The sequence below is a fragment of the Ochlerotatus camptorhynchus genome, unplaced genomic scaffold (genome assembly GCF_037179485.1).
Source record: "Ochlerotatus camptorhynchus isolate MF236.1 unplaced genomic scaffold, CSIRO-AGI_Acam_v1.1 ptg000067l, whole genome shotgun sequence".
Lineage (NCBI taxonomy): Eukaryota > Metazoa > Arthropoda > Insecta > Diptera > Culicidae > Ochlerotatus > Ochlerotatus camptorhynchus.
In genome coordinates, this window is record NW_027040557.1 from 660276 (window position 1) to 684425 (window position 24150).

Consider the following 24150-nt stretch of genomic DNA (forward strand, 5'->3'; position numbering starts at 1 on the left):
ACAGTGGTTCCGGGGGAATCCAGGCAGAGGAGAGAGTATGGAATGGGTTTTAGTGGAGCTGCACTAGGCAACTAGTGGATACCACACCGTGCCAACTTCACTACAGGCCAGACTTCTTGAAGCTTTCCTAAAACTTACCATAAAAAAAATGCACACACACACATACACAGTTATTTTTCTTTTTCGTCGAGCTGAGCCGAGTATATGACACTCTCGGAAATGCGTGATATCAAAGTGATATTCGGTACATCTAAGTGTACGAGAAAATCAAAAAAGAAAAGCAAATTAAAATATCATCTGAGAACCGCAACATGCTTACTAAAGCTGCTGTTGTCAACCAATCTGAAGTAGGATGCTAATTTTCCTCTGAATTCACAATACAAAGACAGTAAAAATCTTCAAAATAATTGAGACATATCTTAACCATATTAAGCAAGAAAAATAATAATATCAGTTTGCCCCCCTAAAGTAACGAGGAAAATGACGTATATTTGGGATAATAAATTGTCAGCCATGGCCGTGTATTGGTTCATCTCTCATCATACTGAGTTTCCAACGAACCGGAATTCTCAAAAGCAACATCCGGCTTACAACTGGTGATCAATCACTGTGGAAAACTGGCAGCGAAATTACGACGGCGAACTGGATTGTTGATTCATACCAAGCCCGCCAGGCGACCGCCTTGGCAAAATAATAAACGAATTAATAGAAATTTCATGTGAAAGACGCGTTTAAATTCAACACACGAAACGCTATTCTTTTCCAGCTTTTTTCTTGCGATGAAAAAGGAAAAACCGAACCTACACAAATGCACGAAATACTTTGTCAAAGTAAAAAAAGTCAAGAACCACTTCGCAGCTACTTTTCCCAAGCGTCTGAGCCGCAAGATTACGACGATTCTAATCTTTTCTGTATATTTATGCTCCACACTTTGGACCGATTCAGACATAAGAAGGATATGGCCTGTGACGATGGGGCCACATCATTTCCCAAAAGTGCTTTCTGCGGTGTGTTTTCTCGGTTCACTCACCGTTGCGGGTGATTCTTAACGGTGAGCATGAGCACATTATTTTTACTTTTGAGAAAACTTTCCGGAGTAAACGTCACGGTTCTTGCTAACATGTTTGCAATCCTCAAATGTTGATCAACCAAACTGAGCCAAAGAACTTTTGTCTTTCTTCATATTAGAAAACACAGAACACACCGCTTCCAAGTTTAGGACCCATCACTTACCTCAGCAGTCGGAAACTTTAGTACATGTGTGTATGTGTGTATGTGTGTGCTTGTATTGTGTGACAGCCGACATGCTTTTCAATCTCTTTTGATGTTTTCCCTGGCTTGCCTCGTTTGATTGCCTCAATCCTTTTCCATCCCACACAGTGTAGCTCACCCATGGACCTAAACCGAAGATTGGGCGTTTGGGACGTGGGTCGGTCATGTAAAACGATGAAGGGTAGCCAACCACCAATTCATTGCATTCACCACATAGAACCTTACATTTCTTGGGAGTTGGTTGATTTTATCGACGCCCACCGCAACACGATTAAAGCTAATTATGAGAATGAATTGAAAATATGTTGATTGCTTTATTGTCTGCGTAGAGAGGAAAGCGATCCATAATATACCACCCCTGGGGTAAATTGGCCGCGGGCTGTTTTTCATTGCTTTGCTGTTTCTAGTTCTGGGATTTTATGTGCAGAGCAATATATTAGCGTTACAGATGAAAACTGGAAAAATCAGTTAGCGAACATCCATTTTACTCGATTTCCAGTAGTGGGTTTTTCCACTATGCGGTATAGTCACACCATCTATGATATAGTGGGGAATCATTTATTTAAAAATCTCCATAAATCTCAATTTTATCGAAAACGACCTTTCAGCATTTTTTTTGATCCGCTTGATCATACACATCTACAACAGATATCAGAAAAGTTGAATGAAAGAATCCATTTTAAATTAGGGTCAAAAATATTTATTTTCAAAGCAACTACATTGAAGCTCAGTTTGACTTGATGCTGTTTCCAGCATTTGCATGAAATGGACTTAGGCGGTTTCTCAAATAAATTATTCAAATACCGTAAATTGGGTGCAAATTCCTTAAGGGCCCCGCAAAATGGAAACGTTTGCGTTCCGTTAACGTAACTGTCAAATACACGGAACGTATCCATTGAGCCTGGGCCTTTGTTGTTCATAATGGCTTGCGGTTTTAATTTTCAATGATAGCAATTAGCATTCCAACAGACAATCATATGGCTGCAACGATTGCTGTCATTAGCTAGAAAGAACACAATCAGCACATCGTCAGCTTAAACAAATATGTAAATGCGCCCAGGTAACGACCGATAACGGAGCCTTGTGGGACTTCGGTCTCCTCACTGAAACTTTTCGACCGCGTGTTCCCCACCAATACACAGAATGACCGGTCGGTCAAGAAGTTTCGTATGAAATACATCATATGCCCCTTCATGCCCCAGTTTGTAAGTTTTTTCAGGACGGCTGGCGTCCACGTCCGGTTGAAAGCCTTGGAGATGTCCAAGGAGATGATTTCGACGTGGTGTTCCTGGTCGTAAGCTTCCTTGAGGACGTCCTCCAAAGTGGCAAAGTAAGTGGACGTACCGAAACCTTGTAGAAAGGCATGTTGTCAGTGGTCGAGCAAGCTGTAGGTCTCCAGGAACATATTGAGTTGGCGGTTCACCATCCGTTTGAATACCTTGGCCATGCAGGATGTGAGTGCGATCGGCCGGAACTTAGATGTGCCCCTGTCTTTTTCGTTTGCCTTCGGGATGGGCACGACGATACTCTCCTTCCACAGCGTCGGGTAGGTATCCGAGACCCAGAGTTGGTTGAGCTTGCAACACTTGCCCTCAAGGGATTAAAGTGGATACCCGAGATCGTCAGGTCCCGCAGATTTGCCGTTGCTGCGGCTTAGTGCGTGCTGGAGTTCCTCCCAGGAGAAAGGCTCGTTGATCTCGAGGTTGTCCGTGTCAGGTTGAACTCAGCGACTGATGTAGGCTGAAAGTGGCTATCGTAATCGGAGATGGCCGAAATTTCTGCGAAATACCCTCTGAGTTCTTCGGCGACGGCTGCCGGTTCGGAGATGGTAACTCCGTTAGCTAGTACATGTAATGGCGTCGAGTGGCGTTTACCGCTGAGAGCATTAACCCTGCGCCAGAGATCGGTAGAGGACTGGGAGGCGTTGATGATTTCTTTTCTGCATTGAATATGCAGTGCACGGTACCGGGTTAGTAGCTCTTCCCTATTTGGGTCATCTCTCGGGGTTCGCCTGTGTTTCCTGCGGGCTTTAACGGCTTTTTTTGGTGTCTTCGCTCCACCAACGGAGGGCTTTTCGTCCAGGTAGACTACTGGTCTTTGGTATGGTAGCGGATGCAGCATCTAACACCAACATAGAAAAATCCGGGATGGTTAGCGGATTGCGTTACGAGGATCAGGGACAGAATTGTCCCCTGATACCCAACCCAGTCAGCCTCGTCATACCGCCAGCGAGGCCTTTTAGTGACTTCTGGGGCCGTGGCTGACGAAAGCTGCATTTGGAATCACTTCCATACAAATCCGCATTGGTGCACCACGTGACTTTTCCTGCTATGGAACGTCGATAGCCGTGGCGTGACGTCCGTTGAAGAATGTTTGGTTTCCATGGTTGAGCACCGCCATGTCTTCCTGATCGAGTAGGTCCATTAGGATGCTTCCTCTAGGATCCGGCCGAGGACAGCCCCAAGTTGGATGATGCCCATTGAGGTCTCCGACAAACATCCTTGGTTCGGGTAGCTTGCTGAAAACGCCGGTGATTTTATTTGACAGATTTTGTTACAACGTTCTCCCACATGGCAGGTATGCACAGGCAATCGCAATGTTTGCTGGCTTCTCCAATTGAATAGCAACTATGGGAAGATCAGTTCCCAGGTAAATCTCGTTAAAAAGTATGCTCCTTAGAACACCAATGACGATAAGCGAACGATCCATCTGGTCTACCGTCACCTTGTTAACTTCTTGGAGAGCTATCACCCAGGGTGGATTGCTGTGGCAAAGCATCTCCAAGTCGCCGAGGTGGTTCAGGAAACCGTACACGTTCCACTGGAGGATAAAGTTGATGGGTACTGGTAGTGCAGGAACGGGGTGTCTGCTGGTGGTAACGTCCTCGGAGGGACAGCTCAATTCAAGACCAACAATTGAAAAGGCCTCAACTCCATTTTGTAAACAAACCGTGTAAGGCCATTTTCTCGCTAACCGAAGTCCGCCAAAGGAAACCAACATAATGAACAGTTAGGGGAATTTCTTCTCTACCCGATTGTGGTTTAGGTTTGCGAATGTAGGTTTCGGTTTGTGAGAAAATTGCCTTACAAGGTTTGTTTACAAAATGGAGTTGAGGCCATTTCAATTGTTGGTCTTGAATTGTTCCAACTCGCTGATATCAAACAAGCGGGAGCCTTGCGTCTGACTAGAGTTGCTGCTTGACAGTTCGCTGTGTCCAGAATAAGACGTTTTGGTAGATTAGCTAACTTTTCCAACTAACACCCCTCATAATTTACGCTGCACTCAAAATATCGCGTCTATGTATTCGTCCGTTGAATCTGACTTAAATTACGCAAATATCGCAGATCACTCAAAACTGAGTAAATTTCCACGATTTTCCTCAAAACTCTGCTCGAGTATTAAGAACACCGACAACATATTAATTCGTAGACTGAGTATTATTATTATTTATCTTTATTAGGGAGGCTTTCAGCCTTGGGCTGGTTCGCCTCCAATAACGTAGACTGAGTAAATGTTTTCTCCAATTTCCTCGTGTTTTCGAAAAAAAAAACTAAATAGTCTATGAGTGACCTGCGATCCAAATGGGGCTAATATGCGAGTACCGGCAGTATAGGTGATAACTATATATTTTAGAACCATTGTTATTCTAGTCATTTTGGTCATTAGAAACCGGTTCCGGTTGTACAACACCAGAAAATAATCCTAGAACATGTCCTAAAATTTAAATTTATGACGTTTGATATAATCGGTGGTTTGCTATATATCCATAATGCGGGTATCCATAAATCTTCCTGAAACAGCTGAAACAGACCCCCATTGCACAGTGCAAAACCGCATTTAGCTTACCTAAGCGGTAAGTTTTGTTTTTCATTTCTTTTGATCAATCTTTTGATGTATAATAACATGGGTAATAGTTAGTGAGAACTAAATATCAATTTTTAAATTATATTAGATAGATTGTTAAAAATGTTCAACAACACTTAATTAAGCTGATCACGCCTTCCTTCGGAAGGGAAGTAAATCCGTTGGTCCCCGGTCCATGAGTTTAATGGGTCGATAGGTGTGGGAGTTGCCTTCCTGGCGTCGGTAACATTGGTACTCAGTACGGAAAACAAGATCGACGGAAAACAAATCAAGGAAAAATAAATAAACAACAGTTAATTTACTTTGTTAAACTTTGCTGAAGTAATCAATTATCTATCTATTATGGATCACGATTTATACTGATTTTGAATAAGTATCATAACCCTAGAAAATCGGTATCTTACCCCCAAAAAACTGATAAATAGGGAAAAAAGCGTGCAATGTTTTACAGACTAGGTGTCACCATGTTTATATTTGATTTATTTGATTTATTTGAAAGGTGTATTTTTTTTTACAGAAAAAGCAATCATGGCACTCGAAAGTGTAAATGTTTGAGAGATTGTCGCTTAAGGTAAAACAAATTTTCCGTTTGTTTTCATTCATCCTGCAAATAAAAAAAATACGTATGGGGCACGCTGGTAATGAAATTCAACGTAAGTACACAGGCAACTTTTGATGAAACGGTTGCTTTCTATTAATGCATCAAAGATACATAGGAAACAATCATATTGCTACAAACAAGACCTTTATTTGGCTCATAAGGCACAGATTGATATATGAAAGGTATATAAACACAAAAACTGATTTCATTTCAGCACCAGCAAAAAATAGCCAGCATCTCCAACGGATCTTAACACACTTGGCTTATTCGTTTGGGGCTATTTATTACAATATAGAGTACGCCCGAAGGGGTATGGGTCGATTCAAGCAACGTTTCTTCGAATATGGGAGGGTGTTCTCCAAAATACCGTGCGTGTCAGCTACGACGGATTTGCAAACAGTTAGCATGAAACGAAAACCGTGAAGAATTTGATCTGAACTAGTATGACTTGTTTGTATAACTTTGTAGCTTTCAAATGGAATATAAATGGTTAAATATTGATGATAAGTTTTGCTGTAAATGGATTTTATTTTAGTGATACCTCACAACTACAGATAGCATAACAACAGTTTTAAGCAAACGTCAAATGAAATAATTATAAATTAATTAAGAGAATGATAATCTTATGACATGATCAAACAGAAGCATCTTCAATAATAATTAACTTGTGTTACATAGATTTAATCAGAAAGTGGTTTTGAAAAAAGTAGCAGGGAAAACTTACTACAAGCATAGCTATCAAAAAAGTTTATTGAGTAATACAGTGGATTGTTAGAAAAATATGACAAAAACATAACTTTCATCATAGTAATTTCCATTGTGAAGAGTGAATTTGTAACTAAATGAGATCAAATTTTGGGAGAGTAATTAAATAGGACCCGATTTAGAACATAGTGGTTCCCAAAGAGATGAATCCGGCCAATACTCCGGAACTAAGGTCAATTGAGGAATACTGGTCAATTGTGAAGCAAACACCGAAGAAAAGGGAGGAACTGCAATTGACCTGAAGGATTTCAAGCGGAATTTGGCAGCCAAACAGTGCAACAGGGAACAGAGAAAAGTTCGAGCAATGACCTATGGTAAGAAGGAAGACTAAAACAATGGTCTTACAATAAGCATAATACCTACTAATGTACACGAAACGAAAATCAATTATTTTATTCATGTGTTTCACTTATACATTTTTGCCAAAACATCAGCCTTATACATTCAATAAGACAAACCACATAGGTCGTATATGAATGCATAAAAGGTATGTGTGACCGCTTATACATTTCATTTGACATATGATCTTCATTAACTTTTTGCAAGGCGTCTGCTTATAAGTTGACTTATACATTTTATGAATAATCAGCAATAGAAATTTGCCAAAAGGTATAAGAAGATTTCTATCCGTGTATGGCCAAATATGGCTGTTACATTGAACTACAAAAAATAAAACGCTTTTTTAAACCCCAACATGATTTTCGTGTCCGGATTTTTTTCGTGTTCAACCTTAAATATCATCTCAAATAACGAAACAATAAGCATATTTTAGATTTTACCTCTAAGAATTCCACGGAGCTTCACCTAATTGAAATGGTTCTAAATCGGGTCCTAACTTTTTTCATCAACAGAATTCCGCAAAATGGTGTATGGAACTTTTGTAGGTTTTGTTATTAACTACAACTTTTGTTAAAAACTCAAATCCGTATCTCTTATGCATGACGAACGCCACTACTGTTTTCAAGTGAATGTATTTTACATTTACTGAGAAACAGTAACAAGTTCTGCCCGCTCTAGTTCGTGATGCATAAGAGATGCAGATTTGATTTATGGGCAAAAGTTGTAGCTAATAACAAAACCTACAAATTTCTATACATCATTTTGCGGAATGCTGTTGATAAAAAAAAATTAGAGCCAAATGAATGTAAATGAATGCATGAAATGAATGTAAATGATTTTCCATGCCTGCACCCTACAACTCAAGGACCATTATGCGAGGATTAATCATGCGTATCAACGAACCAGTCGCCAATGTTATCGGCGTTATCAATGAGATGTTCAACGGAAGCTTCAATCTCAGCCGAAAACTTTTTGGAATTATGTGAATGAGCAACGAAAGGAGTCTGGCCTTCCATCGACTATGGTACTGAACGGCGAAGAAGCTTCATCCCCTCAGGACATTTGCCGTCTGTGCTCAACCAAGTTTGAGAGTGTATTCTCGGATGAGTTGCTCTAGCAGCCAGTAATGTTCCAATGCCTGGCCAATCTTCGGCAGCTATCAACATCGACCTCGCTAGGGCGGCTTCGCAACTGAAGTCTTCATTTAAGCCTGGACCTGACGGAGTTCCTTCCGTCTTTCTCAAGCAACACATCGATAGCCTGATGGCTCCTCTCTGCCTTCTGTTCGAAAATTCCCTCTCCAGTGGGGTGTTTCCTTCCTTCTCCAATGCATAAGAAGGGATGCAAAAGAAACATCGACAACTATCGCGGCATCACATCGTTGTGCGCCATATCTAAACTCTAGACCAACAATTGAAATAGGCGGAACAACCAAACGTAAACAATGGCTTTAATCGCAAATTTCTGGAGAATCAAAATACACCCATGCAAATTAAAAATACCATTCGATAAAAGAAAGTTTGCTCTATCAGATGGTGGTGTTAGATTTGCGATTAAAGACATTGTTTACGTTTGGTTGTTCCGCCTATTTCAATTGTTGGTCTAGAACTGTTCGAGTTGGTCGTTATGGAACCATTAGTCCACAGACAAACAGACGTAACTCTTTGAAAAAGTTTTTCTTGAAAACATAGTATCTCAAAACAAAGGACCTCAGTAACGACATCTCTCTGGCTTCTCGCGGAAAACAAGATTGCTCGCTAGCTCGCAAACAATATTGCATAAAAGTTCTATAGAATGTATAGAAACGTCAAAGTGATCCGATGCCAGCGTTGCGGCGAGTAGTTCGCGGAACTGATAATATTCAAATCAACCGTTAAATGCGTGAACGAAGATACACAATAAAGTGTTACGTCTGTTTGTCTGTGATTAGTCTCTCACTTCAAGCAGCACTTGAGCGATGGCAGGGCGGTCGACTACTTCCAACCTTCTGTGTCTCACCTCGTACATTACGCAGAGTATGACAGACCATATGCAAACAGATGTCATCTACACTGACCTATCAGCCGCCTACGACAAGTTGAACCATCCTATAGCGATCGCCAAACTGGATAGGCTCGGTATAAACGGCAGTCTCCTACGATGGTTCGCATCCTATCTATCTGATCGTCAGTTGGATGTTGCAATCGGCGACTGCCGATCTCCTTCGTTCCCTGCCACTTCGGGTATTCCGCAAGGTAGCCACCTCGGCCCGTTCTTGTGTATTTTAACGACGTCAATTTCGTCCTCGACGGTCCACGACTGTCGTTCGCAGACGACATGAAAATTTATCTCCGAATCCGTGCCATCGCTGAGTGCCACCTTCTCCAACTCCAACTCAATGCTTTTGCTAATTGGTGCCAACTGAACCGCATGGTTGTAAATCCAACAAAATGTTCAATAATCACGTTCTCACGGAATAAACATCCAATTACATTCAGTTATATCCTAGAAGGCGTTGACGTACATCGTGTGAATCACATTAAGGATCTGGGAGTCATCTTAGATTGTCAACTCACATACGAATACGAACAGAACGCTCGGCTTCATTTTCAGGGTAGCTAAAAGTTTCACGGACATCTACTGTTTGAAGTCGCTGTACTGCTCCCTCGTCCGGTCGGTGTTAGAATACTGCTGCCCTGTATGGAATCCCAATTACCAAAACAGTGTACAAAGAGTAGAGTCTATTCAACGACGATTCATCTGGTTGGCCCTTCGACGATTGCCTTGGAGGGATCCTTATCGCCTCCCAAGCTACGAAATTCGGGGCCTGTTAATTCACCTGGATCCTTTTGGAGTCGAAGAGATACGACAAGGGTCCTGTTTGTGGCAGACATTCTACAGGGCAGAATTGATTGTCCTTCTATTCTACAACAAATCAACGTTAACGAGCAACAACGCAATGCTGAGGATACCTTTTCATCGTACAAACTATAGTTCGTATGGTGCTATCAATGGGCTACAAAGTGTTTTTAATCGTGTTGCTTCCTTATTTGATTTGCACTTGGTACGCGAGACGCTGCGTCAGAGATTCCGTGATATATTTTTAAGAATTAGAAATTAAGTTGGACTTCACGGTCTTTGCAGCTTGTTACTTCTTGACTATATTGTATTTCCTAGTATTGCTTAATCCATCATTAGGACTAACCTCAGTCTGTTGATGTAGAACTATATAAATAAACATATGGATCATGGTGGCAATTTGGAAGGTGCATCCTTAGGGCTGCTTTTTTTTAACTACAAGTTCTAAAAATCCTGATTAAATCGAGTCAAAAGAAACTTTCTTATGTGCAAGTTAAGGGTTGTCATTTTTTTCAAGCATTTCAAGCAAACCCCCATATAAAAATCAAACTAAAAGTACCAGCTCGATCAACCAAATGAGCTAAAACTTTCAGAGAGTGGTAAAGAGACAAATCTGGGGAAAATATATACTTTTATTTTTGGACCCGTCTTCCTATCGTTGTATGGTAAACAACTATTAAATTAAAGTGAAGTAAAATTTCATACAGTTTAATTCAAGCAAAGAGCGAAACTCATAAACAAATAAGGCTTGTACTCCAAAAAAATGCACCATTTTTATCCGCGTGTAACTTTTTTATCCGTGGGTAAAAATTGATGAAAATGTGGGTATAACTAGTTTGGAGTGAATTGTTTACATTTGCAAAATTTCATAACAATCGGTTCTGTAGTTATTGAGATGTCATCGAAACAAGAAAAAAATCGCCGGAGAATTTTGCACGCCGTCATGGAAAATCCGACTGCGACCATGAGATGGATCGGAAGACAACTGGGAATCACCCATACAACTGTGTCTCGGGTGGTAAAATCGTTTAAGGAGTCCCAGACGACCGAGCGGCGGGCTGGAAGTGGAAGAAAATCGAAGACAGCTGACCCTGTGAAGGCCCGGAAGGTGTAGGATTATTTCAAGCGTAATCCGAACCTTTCGATTCGCGACGCGGCTCTGAAGGCAAAGTGTTCCGCCTGGTTCGTTCAGCAAACCATGAAACGAGCTGGGATTCATTCATTCAAGGTCTGGAAGGCACCGAACCGGAGTGATCAACAAAACACGGCGGCCAAATCCCGCGCAAGGAAGCTGTATCGAGAGTGGTTAACGAAACCGATGTGTGTGGTTATGGATGACGAAACCTACATCAAGGCAGACGTAAAGCAGATACCGGGGCTGGAGTTCTACGTTGCCAAATCACGGTTTGATGTTCCGGAAGACATAAGGAAAAAGAAAGTGGACAAATTCGCCAAAAAATACTTGCTCTGCCAGGCCATATGCCAATGTGGTAAACTTAGTAAACCGTACATCACAATGGGTACCATCAACTGCGAAATTTACCGCACCGAGTGCCTCCAGAAGCGTCTGTTGCCCTTCCTGCGGTCCCACGGAGGCGAGACATTATTTTGGCCGGACCTGGCATCATGCCATTACGCGCGATCGACGTTGGATTGGTACAGAGACAATAAGGTTGTTTTTGTACCATAAACCGCCAACCCCCCAAATTCACCAGAGATTCGTCCGGTGGAAAGATTTTGGGCCATAATGAAGGCCAAAGTTCGAAAATCGTCCAACGTGTTTAAGAACGAGCTGGAGTTGAAGAAAGAATGGATGAAAGTGACCAAAAAGGTCGGCTCCACCATTGCACAAAATGTAATGAGGGGTCTTAAGGGAAAAGTGCGGACTTTCAGCGATGGAAAGGAAATTGAATAAAGTAATTATGCCGAAACATAATCCATATGTATTAGTTCCCTGAAAGTTTCAAGAAAATCCGACTTAAAATAAATTTTTGGCGACACTTTTTTTTTCGATCGCGATTGTAAAATGTGTCCCTGAGATGTGACGGATAAATTAGGTGCCAGAGCATCTAAGAGAGTGGTTAATTTTTCTACCCGATGGAACTCAAGGACCCATAGCAATAATTCTGGCCAAAACTACAACAAAAAAAATATAAATTTAGCTCCATTAAGCAACATCTTGTCAACTCCTTTTCGAGTCCCTAGCAACATATTAACAATGTGTGCATGAATGAAATGATGCTAGAATCTACCCATAAAACTGCTTATCATTCTTTACTCTCAATTTAAGGTATTGTAAGGGAAAAGTGTCTCATTCGTTCATTATAAATTGTCGCAAGCAGCATTTATCTCTACAACCCAAAGAAGTGCATCATTTTGAACCTGCAAATCATGCTCGACGTAGCAAAAGTTGCTGACAATGGTATTCTTACGAAACATACATCCGTTTTCCTTGTTTGACAATGTGGAATTTCCAAATGAGTGATCCAGTAAATTGCCGGTCTCTTAAAGCAGGCGAGGCAAGCTCCCTAATGGTAATGTAAGCTATTTCAACAAACCGTAATGGCACGCGTGTCTTAATTGGGACTGCCAGAATTTCCGAAATAATCAATTCCATTTTCTTCCGAAGGCATACCTTGATTCCCCCCGGAGAAATAAAATAAAAACAAACTAATTGATCATTCTTAGGGGTACGTACGATAAGAATCCTAATCCAACATTACTTCATTCTTTTCATCTTGGTGCCCACCCATACACGAAAAAAAAAATCAAAGCAGAAAAACAAGCCACTATTGGATTGTTTGAGTGAATACACTCAATTCTGTTTTTACGCGATTTTGCTTCCGTCCGTATTTTTAACCAAAGTTAGTGCTTGTTGTACTTGTTTAAAAAAATCAAAAAGAAAAATATGATGGTATTGAAATGTATGTGAAAATCGCGTAAAAACAGAATTGAGTGTAAATGCTGAGCAAAGTATCGATATTTAATCCAACCGTCTAAAAAATGTAACTGAACGATTGGTGTACCTGCCAGACCGACGATTAACCAGGGACGAAGAAAAAAAGCCATACGCTAACCCTACGTAGTTATCAGATATTCGAAGTTGCGCCGATATCCCAAGTAACCACATGTGCTATGTCTGTACAACTACACGTTTTGCAGACTACTGAAGGGTGTTCACTAGGAAGAGGTTCTTTAAAATGTAATTACATCCGAATCATTTGACAACGAACATGCGCAGTACACAGATCATGTAGATTCATCGGGATGCCTGATTCATGCGACATTATTGCAATGAATGTTGGATTTTGTGAGCTTTGCTCACAGTCATCCTAGCATCCTAAAGTTCAATGGCCCTAAGTAAGAGAATAACTTTAGAACATTTTTCATGTAGAAAAACGAATGTATACCTACAAGTAGTTTTCAGATTACTGAGAAATGAATCGTAATTGTGGACAGTTTTTTTTTAACTTTTTGATCAGTTAATGGTAGAAAACATACAGCCTCAACAAATATTTATATGCATATATGGTGGGGTCTATGATTTTGTGACAAGCAAAGCATTAGATATAGGAAAAACGTAACGAAAGGGTGTACATTTTTCCTCAATTTGGCGTGACACGATTAATACATGGCCTAAGATGATTAATTGCTCAATTAAATAAAATTGCTTTTGAATATTTAGCATACTACTAAAAGCATAGGTCCTGAACATTTTAGGAATCAAATAAATTCTAAATCATGCACACTTAGAAATAATTAATTTTACACGTGACGGATTCCGTCTTTGACATAAAGGATGAAACGTAAACAAACATGTCATGTAATATTAAGTGCTCCGAGACTGAAAAGTTCGTTGCTCGACGAAAAGTACGTTTGATTGAGCTATATTTCGCGTCTGTTACGACTCAAATTTATGTCAAAATTGACGCTCATATATGTCACTCTCAGAGCACCTAAATTTACATGAATTTTTCTAACTGTGTGTGTGTGTGTTTGGAAGCCACATTATCACGCTACAATATGAGCCTAACAAATAACCAATTTCATCATTTTTTTTTTCAAATAATTCAATTTCAGCACTATTACGTTTGCTTGGGACCAATAGGCTACTAAAGTGGTGAGCCAATTTAAAATCGTTAGTTTCGTATTGATTGTTGATTGAAGTGCATCCACTTTGATGTGATATTAAAATTATGTTTTGCTGTGTTGAAGTCGCCATAAATAAACAGTTTGACTTCACGTTCCATATCCCACACAGCAGAAGGTAAAAATGTGTGTTTTACCAGCAATAAGTGCTTTGGCCCAGACATACTCAAATTCTTTATGCTTATTAGTTTGTATTTCTTCGGAAGTAAAGTCTGCATTGATGGCTATGAGAACTCCACCTCTAGACTTTTTCTTACAAAGCTGCAGAATTCGGCCGTTAAAGTTGTTTCCAAAAAATGTCTTCGCTTCATACGCTTTCGTCCACTAGCAGTTCCAAGAATTACATTGAAAGATGAAGAGAGCATTTTTTGTTGAATTTCTTTCATTTTAGCTGAGCTTTTCATGCGATTGAAATTTTGGCAATGCACCAGGATATCAGTCGCATTCTGTTGAGAAGCCAAAAAAAGTTTTTGAACGATTATTTAAACTTACATTTGTATTTTCTTCTGAAACTGTCCGAAGAGTGTCGTCGTTTAGTTTCTTCCGAAGTGTGCGTCAATGTCGATGGAAATTTTGGATGCTGTACACTAAGAAACTTTCAAAGATTGTTTTTATGTGATGTGGAGGCGAACCAGCCCAAGGCTGAAAGCCTCATTAATAAAGTTAAATAATAATAATTTTTATGTGATCCACACATGAAATTTTGCAATCTGTGTGTCGGACACATACTTAATATGTGTACACATAAAAGTCATGTGTGACCACACATACTATTCATTTGACACATAAATTTAATTTGTACTTCTGAGAGAATTCTGTTTATGTGTGGTCACATGAAAATCATGTGGAATTTTACATGAAAATTCGTCAATAAAAATGTGTGGAATTTTTTGAGTGCACAATTTATATGCTACTTCACGTGTGTGCTGCAATCGTTGTGTGCGTTCACTAGATAAAATCGCACGGTGAGATTCCAGGTCTGCCAGGGCGTCAATGCGTGGGATTCCAAGTTCTTCGTGGACGTCCAGGAAAATTTCGCGCAAATTTGTGTGTCCGTTGGTAGTCCTTCGGCCACCGACAAACTTACATGCCACAGGAGCATTTCGTTTGTCCACAATTCGAATTATCAAACAAGTGATTCGAACTTTCATACGGGCGATCATATCTGTCAAACGAGGTGAGACGCAAATCAAGGTAATATAAATTATACGTGGGTTCGTGTCCTTGCTCATGGAATGACGCGATCGGATGAGTAGATGTCGGTAGTGTTTAACGTATTTTAAATATGGCGTCTTGGGCACGAATTTGAAAGTAGCTTGTATGAACTGTCACGTCGGTTCGTCGGTGCTTCGGCTACCGTTATTTTTGTTTTTTTTTTTGAATGCATACCTACTAAAGGCGGTTGGCTATGCAAGAAAGACAGATATGTTCGCACAGTGTCCATGATCTTAGGGTCAGGTTTTTCGGAGCAGTAAGGTTAATGGTTTCCCCTTTTTGGAAATTTATTAATTTCGGTTTTTTTGTATTTACTTGGTAGTACTGTTGCATTAAAGGCCCATCGCTCATTTCAAACTTCTATTCAATTTTCATACTGCCGTACTCTAACGGAACTATCTGTTCTTTAGCTAATAAATTATCACACTAAAGCTTCATGTTAGATAGCATTAAATTAATTAATTAATTTAAAAATTAATCTTCAAAACTTAATTTCTCTTGTGGTCCCCCACCGTCTATAATTATGTGGGATGAGTGATATTTAGGATTATTCTACTTTAAACCCTAACAATGCCGCTGTTTTACACCAGAATTATAACGCATTGCGCACATTAAAAGTGTGACGCACTTATTTCTTGGTTCATAAGGAATAAGTGCGCAGAAGACACCAAGACGATACAACGTAAAAGCGCACTTTTATCAGCGATTCTGCACTTTTGGAAGTCCAACTAACAATACATAGATTAATTGAGGTATTCTGATCGTCATAGAAAAATTTCAGCAAAATTGGTTCTGTTGTCTTATTTTTATATACAACAGAACGCATGGTTCCAAAATAATGATTATGTAAAATATCATTAAAATCGTTTTTTGCGATCACCAATGATCCAATTTATTACCTTATTTTCTTAAAATCCCAAAACTGCTCGAATGGTGTAAAATATGAAACAAATGCACCAATGACCCAACCAAAGTCCTCTAATGATCATTTAAAAAAAACCCGTTATGTGCTCGACGGGACACCCAGCTACCATTTGAAAAAGCAAAAAAAAAATGCGAGCACATAAGGGTTAAGATGCCTATTTGTGAGTTGAAAAAGAATACCACGAATAAAGTCAACTTAAAAACAAATATCGAAAAAAATACGACAGTGAGCATGTATAAGGGTGTACACGTGATGATCGATTCTCTTCGTCGATTTTCTCTTTTGTTAATAACTCGCTTGGATTAACGTTTATCGGTGCGTTTGCTGGAGCTTTTGATGGCCAATACAACCTGTTACAGCACTGCATTGAACAAATTTTAGAAAATTGTTTCGCTTAGCTGTAGCAATGCAAAGAGAAAACCGATGAAGAGAATCGATCATCGCGTATACGCCCTTATGCATGCTCACTGTCGAATACGTGATGGGTTTAGTTCACTCTCTCCGATTACTCATAGCACTCAAGGGAACACTGTTATCTGTGATTGCTATCGATAGTTGTATTAATATCACGTGGCAAGTTGTAACAATCTCTGGTTATGTACGATAATTTTGATATAAAAGAAGGTGTCACTATATACTGCAGTCAGTGTTCAAAACGATTCTACTAATTCAACTATAAAAATGAGAGGTAATCTGTTGCACATATGTTTTAAGGAAGCTTATTTACTTGATTGATTTTCAAACAAGCTTCAACGCTCGTCCTGCTGATAGTCATCAGTGCTTCCATCGCTTACGCTTTTCAAGTGCCACAAGAATGTCCCTCAGCGGAGGAAGAAGATCCAATGCATCCGGTACATTTGCCCCATCCAACCGATTGCCATAAATTCTACAAGTGCTACAAGGGCCTAAAGCACGAAATGGAATGCCCATTCGATCATCATTGGAACGCTGAAAAGGAGTACTGCGACTACCCGGGGCAAGCGAACTGTGTACGACCATAACACCGTACCGTGAATCAATCTGCATAAAAATAAAATGAAAACTTCCATTGCTCTATTACATAGTTTGAGAACCTTATTAGTTTTGTGTTTTATTGTACATATCACGAAACTATTTTACCACCCTGACGACCCGGGAATAAACTAGGAAACCAATACGACTCCTCTTCGCCTTGGTTATCTACCCACGCCAGGCCATCCGAAAGAATCTTGTCAATGGCTTGCCGGGCTCGGAATTGCGTCCAACTGAAATGTGTTCAATTAAGCAATCATGATCTAATCAAAGATCTATCAGAGCTCACCCTAAGTTGTCCACCAGCATCGAAATCGTCACATAGCCCTGTCCCTGATTGGCGGCTTCACTCAGGACCGATGTTTCCTGTAAGCTCAGCTCACCGGGAATCGATTGCACCATGTACCTACCCTCACCAACGGGGAACACTGTAAAACCATAGCCAAATATTTTCAACTTCCTCGCAGCCATCACAATGTCTTCGTTCACTATTTCCTGGTGGATCTGCTTGCGACCTCTCGCAGCCACTAGGCGGTTCCGTAGCTCGTTCAACTCCATAAGACCTCCTGGGCAGTTTAATGAAGAAATTTACAACGGTTGCATGACATTGGTTAGGTCTATAATTACCTGTGCTATGGTTCGCTGCCAAGCAAACTTCTACCACTTGCACTGCTAGCTCATAGTAGAAATCGCCCATCCCCAGCACGCTCCAGAAACCTTTTCCCGAGGCCAAAGGATCAACGCCGATTGCGGCACACATCTCCTGAAATTGCCGTCTAAATTGGGCATTCTTCCTAATTTCTGCTTTATGCTTCGCGGCAAATTCCTCCAGATTTTCCTTGAGAACGTCCATCTGCTTCACCATTTGCTCAAATTGGGAATCCTGCAGTTCGTTGCCCTTGTCGCGGTACTTTTCGGCCTGCAGTTTCTGCTTTTGGATGGCACCGACCCCGGCACGGCGTCGCATTTTCTAACCGCTTCGTAATTATAGGATTTATTCGGAAAAATATGAGCAAAATGTTTGAGTAGATGTTATGAATCAGCGTTTTAAAACAGCAATAACAAAACAAAAACTTTTCTTTAAACCGAATTTCATGAGCAAAACAAAAAATAGTACTGACGTTACTTATCGAAGTGCGTGAGCGAATGAGAGGTAAAATCGATCGACCACGAGTAGAGTCGACATAGGATTCGGATCAGCCGACCGACACCGAAACTGAAACCGCGAGTCAAAGCTGTCAGTTCAAGCACGCTCCACAGAGAAGCGTAGTTGTTAGGAAATTTGTACAAATTCGCAATTTTCTGCTAATATTCTCTGTGCTAAACTACTGAAAATTATATTGCCACGTGGAAACAATCCCACTTAATATACGTACGGAAATAACAAACGTAGGTAAATTATATTTGCATTTTAATCGCATATTTGCTTCAAGCCAAACCGGCAGCAGCAAACGTTTGTAAACATAGTGACTTTCCTCTTGGTAGAAACAAAAAAAAAAGCGCCATGGATTCGGATCTGTACGACGAATTCGGGAACTACATCGGTCCGGATCTGGAAAGTGACGAAGATGATGACCAAAGCCTGTACGGCCAGGCGGACCAGCAGGACGATCTGGACCTGGACGAAGGGATGGAAGAGGAAGCAGAGCAAAGCGAAGATCCGGCCAGCTCCCGGGCTGTAGTGCTTCACGAAGACAAACGATACTACCCATCGGCTCTGGAAGTGTACGGAGAGGAGGTGGAAACGATCGTTCAGGAGGAAGATGCACAACCGTTGGACAAACCGCTAATTGAACCGGTAAAGAAGGTCAAGTTCCAGATCAAGGAACAGGAACTTCCGGATACTACGTACAATATGGAATTCTTGGCGGACATAATGGATACACCTACGCTGATCAGAAATGTTGCTCTTATTGGTCATTTACACCATGGAAAAACAACGTTTGTGGACTGTTTGGTGCGACAGACGCATCCTCAATTCCAGGATATGGATGAGCGCAACCTACGCTACACGGATACGCTGTTCACCGAACAGGAACGTGGAGTTAGTATCAAGGCAACTCCTATCACGTTGGTCCTGCCGGATGTGAAGAGCAAAAGCTTCCTGATCAACGTATTCGATACACCTGGGCATGTGAACTTCTCCGACGAGGTCACCGCTGCCATGCGTCTTTGCGACGGTGTGGTTCTGTTTGTGGACGCCGCCGAAGGAGTCTCACTCAATACGGAACGGCTGCTGAAGCATGCCATCCAGGAGAAACTGGCCATCACGGTTTGCATCAACAAGATCGATCGGCTGATGTTGGAGCTGAAACTTCCCCCACAGGATGCGTACTTCAAGCTGAAGCACATCGTGGAGGAAATCAACGGACTGCTGACTTTGTACGGAGATTCCATCGTGAAGCAGGTGTCACCCATCCTAGGCAATGTTTGTTTCGCCAGTTCTCTGTACGGAATCTGTTTTACCTTGAAGTCTTTCGCTCGACTCTACTCGGACACCTACGACGGCGTAAATCCGACCGAGTTTGCCCGCCGACTCTGGGGTGACATGTACTTCCATAATAAGTCGTAAGTTCAAACTAGGTTCTACCTTTACTTTCATTGTAATAGATTATAATCGCACTCTTTTTCCAGTCGCAAGTTCACCAAGAAGCCACCGCACAGTTCTGCCCAGCGTAGCTTTGTGGAGTTTATTCTGGAACCGTTGTACAAACTGTTTGCCCAAGTTGTCGGTGACGTGGACACCACCTTGGCGGACACGATGGCCGAGTTGAACATTCGCGTCACCAAGGAGGAGATGAAATGTAACATCCGGCCACTGCTGCGTCTGATCTGCAATCGTTTCATCGGAGACTTTTGCGGATTCGTCGACATGTGTGTGGAGCACATTCAGTCACCGTTGGACAATGCCCAGGCCAAAATCGATCACATCTACACTGGGGTCAAGGAGAGTGGCATCTACCAGGATATGCTGAATTGCGACCAAAATGCTCAGCTGATGGTGCACACTTCGAAGATGTATCCGACAGAGGATTGTACCTTCTTCCAGGTGCTGGGTCGAGTCATGAGCGGAACACTGCATGCCGGCCAGGAAGTTCGGGTGTTGGGAGAGAATTATTCGCTAATGGACGAGGAAGATTCCAGAACCTTGCAAGTGGGCCGACTCTGGATCTATGAAGCAAGATACAAGGTGGAGTTAAATCGAGTTCCAGCAGGAAACTGGGTTTTAATAGAGGGTATCGATCAGTGCATCGTGAAGACATCTACCATTACCGAAGTAAGCATGAATGAGGACGTCTTCATCTTTAGACCTCTGAAGTTCAACACGCAAAGTATCATCAAAATCGCGGTCGAACCGGTGAATCCTTCGGAGCTGCCAAAAATGCTCGACGGATTGCGAAAGGTGAACAAATCCTATCCTCTTTTGTCTACCAAAGTCGAGGAATCCGGCGAGCATGTCATCCTGGGAACTGGCGAGCTGTATCTGGATTGCGTGATGCATGACTTGCGCAAAATGTACTCGGAAATCGATATAAAGGTGGCCGATCCGGTGGTGGCATTTTGCGAGAGTGTAGTCGAAACCAGTTCCTTGAAATGTTTTGCCGAAACTCCAAATAAAAAGAACAAGATCACGATGATTGCCGAACCGCTGGAGAAGGGTCTCGGCGAAGACATTGAAAACGAGACCGTTTCCATCGGTTGGAACAAGAAGAAGCTCGGTGAGTTTTTCCAGATTAACTACGATTGGGATCTACTGGCTGCCCGTTCGATTTGGGCTTTTGGACCGGACAACACGGGACCCAACATCCTGGTGGACGATACGTTGCCATTTGAAGTGGACAAAACCCTTCTGGGATCGGTGAAAGACTCCATCATACAAGGCTTCCAGTGGGGAACACGAGAAGGTCCCCTTTGCGAGGAGCCTATCCGTAATGTGAAGTTCAAAATCCTCGATGCCGTCATCGCTCAGGAACCGCTGCATCGCGGAGGTGGTCAAATCATCCCAACCGCCAGACGAGTAGCTTACTCCGCTTTCCTCTTAGCCACGCCCCGGTTGTGCGAACCCTATCTATTCGTCGAAGTACAAGCACCTGCCGATTGTGTTTCTTCAGTGTACTCCGTTCTGGCCAGACGACGAGGTCACGTCACACAGGACGCCCCCGTCCCCGGTTCTCCTCTGTACACCATCAAGGCATTCATTCCAGCGATAGATTCGTTCGGTTTCGAAACCGATCTTCGAACGCACACCCAAGGGCAAGCATTCTGCCTGTCGGTATTCCACCACTGGCAGATCGTCCCCGGTGACCCGCTGGACAAGAGTATTGTTATTCGACCGTTGGAACCTCAACCGGCAACGCATTTGGCACGTGAATTCATGATTAAAACTCGCCGAAGGAAGGGACTCTCCGAGGATGTGTCCATCAACAAATTCTTCGACGATCCTATGTTGCTGGAACTGGCCCGCCAAGATGTGCTGCTCAACTATCCCATTTAAGCCCCGGGTAAGTTGGTAGATTTGCGCAAGGATTTCTGAATAATACCATAGCTTTTAACGTGTTCCACTCGATATCATGGAATGTTTGATTAGGTAGATTTATTTCGAATATTCCGAAAGACCATGTTTTCTTTTAGAATTGATTCTTTTTCCGTTGCTGCAGTCGCTGTTTTTGATGCAGCTCTTGTACTCGCTGAAAGTGCGCGAATAACTGTTTAAAGTTGATTTTACTCTGGCTCTCGTTGGACGATTTAGAGTTTCTATAAAAAAAAGAAAATAATTCACATTCATATTGTTGAATAAGAATAAGAAGAAGTGAGCGAAAATCTTACATCTTGGCCGGTTGACCCCAGTAGTTCGGAACGCACTGAAGTCGATTGCGAAGGAGATTGAATGCCTCCGTCTGGGGAAGAAGCATCAAAATACCGTACAGAGCCCGCGATAGATGCTGTGCATCGGTGTTATCATTGGCATGCGATACCAGAGCGAGTCGGAGAGCTAGAATTGAAATTGGTTAGAAGAAGCTGTCGTACGTCCCTCCCTGTCCTATAGGTAGTACTTACAAGCAAAAATTGGAGATTCAATCAGTTGGACTAGTTTGTCGATTTCCACTAGAAAGTCAACAGTGATCTCCATGTCGGCACTAAAAATAGGAACATACACGTAAAGATTGGCCAGATTTCAGACTTTGTCAACACTTACAATAAAACGACAATTTCCGACACGTGCTGGTAGCACTGGGCCAGCAGACACAGCGACAGCGTAGATACTGCACAATGGGACCAGCATTTGTACAGGCACTCGAATAGGGAGGCCGATTTTTCGTTCTTAATATCCCTCAACGTGTTCCGCAGCTCGAACAAATCCGAAGTGGTTAGCAGAATCATATTCAACGTCCGGACCATCGTCGAGGCAAACTTCAAATTGGTACTCTCGTCCTGCAGGATCTCGGCAAACGTTCGATAAATGTACTCCGCATTCAACAGCCGGCAAAGTTGTCTAATAATCAGCGTTCCCCTATTTTCCAGAAACATCTTGTTTTCGCTGAACAACGTTAGCAGCTCCATCAGAAAATACTTATACTGCATCTGATCAAAGTTGCTGCCCTTCGCGGTGGCCGAATTTACAATCTCTGCCAGGACGACGATCGCTTGGAGAACCACCTCGTCCGAACTATCCGACAGGCAGTCCCTCAGTAGAACCGGAAACAGATTGTTTGCATGGCTGGACATCTCGTCGTGCACTTCGGTGAACAGATGGTGAACCCACTTGAGCACTGCAATTTTGGTCGGCACAGAACTGTGAATCAAATACTGTCGCAGCACTTCCATTACCGAATCTAAATCCAGATTTTTTAGATGCTGTTGCTTCTCTGTCCCGGATACCAACTCCAGCAGGTGAATGTTGACCGCAGTTGCACAATCTTTGATGTGTTTCTTGGACTCGCTTTCGAACGCCAAGCACGGCAGGATAGCCGTGAATATTCCCGACGAGAATCCAATGATATTCCCTCCAGCCAGCTGAACAAATTCCTTGATCCAACTAATCGCTGTAAACTGTATCAGAGCATTACTGGATTGGGCTTGTACAATCAGTACGTTCATCATTTGCGGAATATCCGCCACCGTGGGATCGGCCTTAATCGTTTTCAGAAATTGAGTCAACAGAGATTCACACATTCGCTGAATTTCCGGCATATTGTCCTCCAGCATTTGAAACAGACCGAGCAAAATTTCCGGAAGATACACTACCATGTTAATTTCCGGAACTGCATTCAGAACCGATATCCATGAGATTATAAATTGCCGAGCAAATGAATTTTTAGCCAAGATTCTCTCCCGAACCAGCGGAATAAACGCATCCAAATCGAAAGAGTTGGACGATTCAATCACAATATCCTTCAACAAACGGTCCAGTAATTCGCTGCCATTCTTCACACTTTGATCCGGATCGGTGACCAATCTACTCAACGATGTGAACAAATTCGGAAACAGTGGAATGATCGACCCCCGGGAAACCTTCACCACATTGTACAGTGATTCACTGGCAAAGTAGCGAACCCTGGTGTCCGTATCCATCAGGCAGTTCAGAATCGGATTAACGATTTCCTCTATAAATCGCTCCGTGTCCTTCCCGAGAGCTATGCTGGTAGCGGCCAGAGCAATTAGCCCTCCCTTCTTCTTGTTGGAATCATTGGACGTCACGAAATCCTTGCTTAGTACCTCGATTATTCTCCGGATTTGGCCGTGATTCTTTTTAACGTTGAAATCCACCACCATCCTACGGGTCGAAGATAAACGCAGGTCGGTTAAATTAATGTTAAACATGATCAGTCAGAAATCAATAGCTACTAACTTTTCGATTTCGGATGCCGCTATCTTCCTCTTGTCGTAGGTTTTGTCGCTGAGGGCCTTTACGCAAGCCTCACTAATCGGGGCGAAGGCGTTTTCCATTGTTGTTCGTTAATTAATCAGTGGACTCTTTTTTTTTTTTTAACACTGCTTATTCGAAACGATTAGTCACTGTTATTAAAAAATACCAGCTTGATGTCTATACCGAACCAAGTCAAGATGATCATAATATTTTTATCAACTGTGGACAAACGTCAATCGGCATCCATCGCACATAACAGACTGTCAAAGCATGTTGCTTTCGTTGTTTTGAAGTTTTAATTTA

At 41.9% G+C, this 24150-nt stretch overlaps 3 protein-coding genes across 3 annotated transcripts; 1 reads left to right on the forward strand and 2 right to left on the reverse strand.

Moving 5' to 3' along the window:
• Nucleotides 1-17042: 17042 nt before the first annotated feature.
• On the reverse strand, nt 17043-18004 carry lsn (vacuolar-sorting protein SNF8). The gene is made up of 3 exons (XM_065216705.1): nt 17607-18004; nt 17269-17545; nt 17043-17212 (listed from the first exon to the last, which is right to left on the reverse strand). The coding sequence occupies exons 1-3, from the start codon at nt 17944-17946 to the stop codon at nt 17071-17073; spliced, it is 759 nt and encodes a 252-aa protein (XP_065072777.1). The 5' UTR covers nt 17947-18004; the 3' UTR covers nt 17043-17070.
• Nucleotides 18005-18221: 217 nt separating this feature from the next.
• Nucleotides 18222-21548, forward strand: LOC135697160 (116 kDa U5 small nuclear ribonucleoprotein component). The gene is made up of 3 exons (XM_065216774.1): nt 18222-18372; nt 18465-19547; nt 19614-21548. The coding sequence occupies exons 2-3, from the start codon at nt 18484-18486 to the stop codon at nt 21472-21474; spliced, it is 2925 nt and encodes a 974-aa protein (XP_065072846.1). The 5' UTR covers nt 18222-18372; nt 18465-18483; the 3' UTR covers nt 21475-21548.
• Nucleotides 21548-24026, reverse strand: LOC135697170 (protein VAC14 homolog). The gene is made up of 5 exons (XM_065216788.1): nt 23830-24026; nt 22177-23754; nt 22038-22117; nt 21807-21972; nt 21548-21734 (listed from the first exon to the last, which is right to left on the reverse strand). The coding sequence occupies exons 1-5, from the start codon at nt 23925-23927 to the stop codon at nt 21608-21610; spliced, it is 2049 nt and encodes a 682-aa protein (XP_065072860.1). The 5' UTR covers nt 23928-24026; the 3' UTR covers nt 21548-21607.
• Nucleotides 24027-24150: the final 124 nt, after the last annotated feature.